Genomic DNA, 2,500 nt, shown 5'->3' with positions numbered 1-2,500 from the left:
CTGTTAATTTCCTCTAGATTTTTTTTTTCAATTCCCAACTGTTCCTTAGAAAGGAAGAATAATAGACTTGAGTAATTATCTCGTGCATTTTATTAAAAACCAAATATATGTTATGCTTCTCTCTGGCACCATCAACTAATGCGCATGCCAAAAGACTAAAAGTAAACTACTATGAGATTCAGGGCCTCTGTAACACGGTTTTTTCGCAATAATTTTTTATCTATGAATTTCATAAATATCACGCTTCTTCAGAATGCACATTATATCTACACATAAATTTTGACTATATTCTGCATTACGTAGGTTGAATAAATTTGGTACTTATAATGTAAAAGTGACGTTTTTTGAAGACGGGCCAACTTACTCAGAGAAAAGGTTTCGAACGCACTCTTTACGTAACTTATGACGGCATTTCTTCCCTCTTTCTCGATCGATGATTGGCTATACGTAACGAAGGCTATACCTCTGCCAACAATGACACAAAAGTTTAAATAAAAGCAAAGCAGTACACCTTTATGAACTCTGAAACCTCTCCACTGATAATTGTCATCATGAACAAACCAAGAAAATATGTTAATAAATACAAAAACACTTCGATTATTAGTCTAACTCCCAAAATAAGTTTCCTAAGAAATTACAGTCTACTTTATAGGTCACAATCAGATTGACAGGGTGTAGGGAATAGTTAGTATTTTTCAAAAACGTAGTAGACAAGCTTGATTTGATAACTGTTAAATCCAATGTCAAGCAATTTTTATTTATTGTCTATCTACCTACCTATTTACTGAAAAAAAAAAAAAAATAGCCGGTACCCGTATTTTGGCTTTAAACCTTCACCAATAATTATCGTCAGAATGATGACTTCATGAAGCTCCACCCACTTTGGCCTCGTTATAATTCAGGATAACGCTGAAGGCTATCATGGACATTGTTGGATCAGAAAATTTAAATTCTGGCTATAAAAACTCATTTCTCGAGTAGTTGTAAGAAGTGCTAAATGATCCTCAAGGATCCCAGCAGTTGGCCTAAACTTTTAATTCATGTATACTACTGTTGCGGCACTACTGCTACAGTAGTACTACTACGCTAGCACAGATACCCCACCCACATTTATGTATCGTTCCGCCATTCATAAAGTGTCTGTCATGTTTTTTTCACTGTGCAATAAGCCATGGCCTCCTCAGAAATTAAGTTTAACATTAGATGATAGGTTATTTCATTAAGCTGACAAATTATGACAACTGGGTATGTTATTGCCGATGTTGAAGCTAAAGATAAAGTATGGTATCATTCCTTCATTGCATTATCATCTTTACTACTGTTTGTTTTGCTACATGCAGTAATTATTTTAAAGGATAAATGAATTATGTTCACTTTACTTCTATAAATTCACATTAGATGTACAAATAAAACTCCTAAAACTATTCATGATTTATCTACAAAATGCAGTCATGCCCAAAACATAGCCAACACGGTCGTACGGCCTAAGAAGAAGAAAAAAAAATTATATCGGATGATCTGTTGGTCTGATGGAGAGTTTAGCACAAAATTCTTATCTTAACAAAAATAGTTATATGAAGACTGTTTACATACAATCTCTCTCTTTCTCTCTCTCTTGGTGGCATAGTGAATAGTTAATGGAAATGTTCAAAAGCCTGAATGACATTACAAGTATTATAATCATGTTACGTTAAATACAAATCAGACCATAAACATTGGATTTAAACTAGAAACTGAATAATTACCTATTCAGGCTATAGTAAATATGGCCACGGGCTTTCTCTTGAGTGTATAAAGTTGCAAGTCGTGAGACAAATGCAGTTTTGCAACCACGGGGGTAATTCCAAATCCTGTTAGCCATTCTTGACTGTTATGGGTTCCAGACCCGATGGAACAAGGTGAATGGGTGTCTGGTGGATGGGCGGGGCAAAATTTTGTCAAAAGGTGTTTACATTGCTTACGTAATGCATGTTTTCGACTCTTGGCTCGTTATCACTGGCCATGGCGTCGGCCAGATCATTTTTACTCTATAAAAATTAAAACTATCGGCTTTAAGTTATTGATAATGCTGACAAAATTTGTGTGTGGTTGTAAAATATACATATGTCAACTTTCAGCTACATCCGATGCTTTGATAAGGAGCAAAGTCCAAAAAACCGTGTTACAGAGGCCCTGAATCTCATAGTAAGTATTTGTAGGTTTTAGGATTAATTCAAAAAGCATAATGACAACCAATGTGTAATGGCAGTAATATGTGAGTAAATAGGATGCTTGGTGTGAACCTCTTAACTATATGAAGTCAACATTCTGCCACGAAATATCCAAACAAAATTAATCACATTAAAATGAAGTTAGCTGCAAACAAAGAAAACGGATTCCATTCAAAGAAAATGGTACTTCCATTTTAGAGTGACTAAACTGGTATGCATTTTAACATGTTATGAAAAGACTACCATGATCATCAATTCATAAAATGTCTGGCCTTCCATCACTTATTGAG

The 2,500-nt window shown here is 34.6% G+C and overlaps 1 protein-coding gene across 1 annotated transcript in view; it reads left to right on the top strand.

Annotated features, from left to right (window-relative positions):
- Window positions 1-72, top strand: part of LOC137625937 (alpha-N-acetylglucosaminidase-like) — a 20,932-nt gene extending 20,860 nt beyond the window's left edge. The window contains exon 19 of the mRNA XM_068356974.1: window positions 1-72. This exon is cut by the window's left edge and continues 60 nt beyond it. Coding sequence (XP_068213075.1) covers window positions 1-17 — 17 coding nt within the window. The 3' untranslated portion in view covers window positions 18-72.
- The last annotated feature ends 2,428 nt before the right edge of the window (window positions 73-2,500 follow it).

The sequence above is a fragment of the Palaemon carinicauda genome, chromosome 33 (assembly GCF_036898095.1).
Source record: "Palaemon carinicauda isolate YSFRI2023 chromosome 33, ASM3689809v2, whole genome shotgun sequence".
In the NCBI taxonomy this organism is placed as follows: Eukaryota; Metazoa; Arthropoda; class Malacostraca; order Decapoda; family Palaemonidae; genus Palaemon; species Palaemon carinicauda.
Note: the sequence above shows the minus strand (reverse complement) of the source record. Positions and strands in the feature narration are given on the sequence as shown.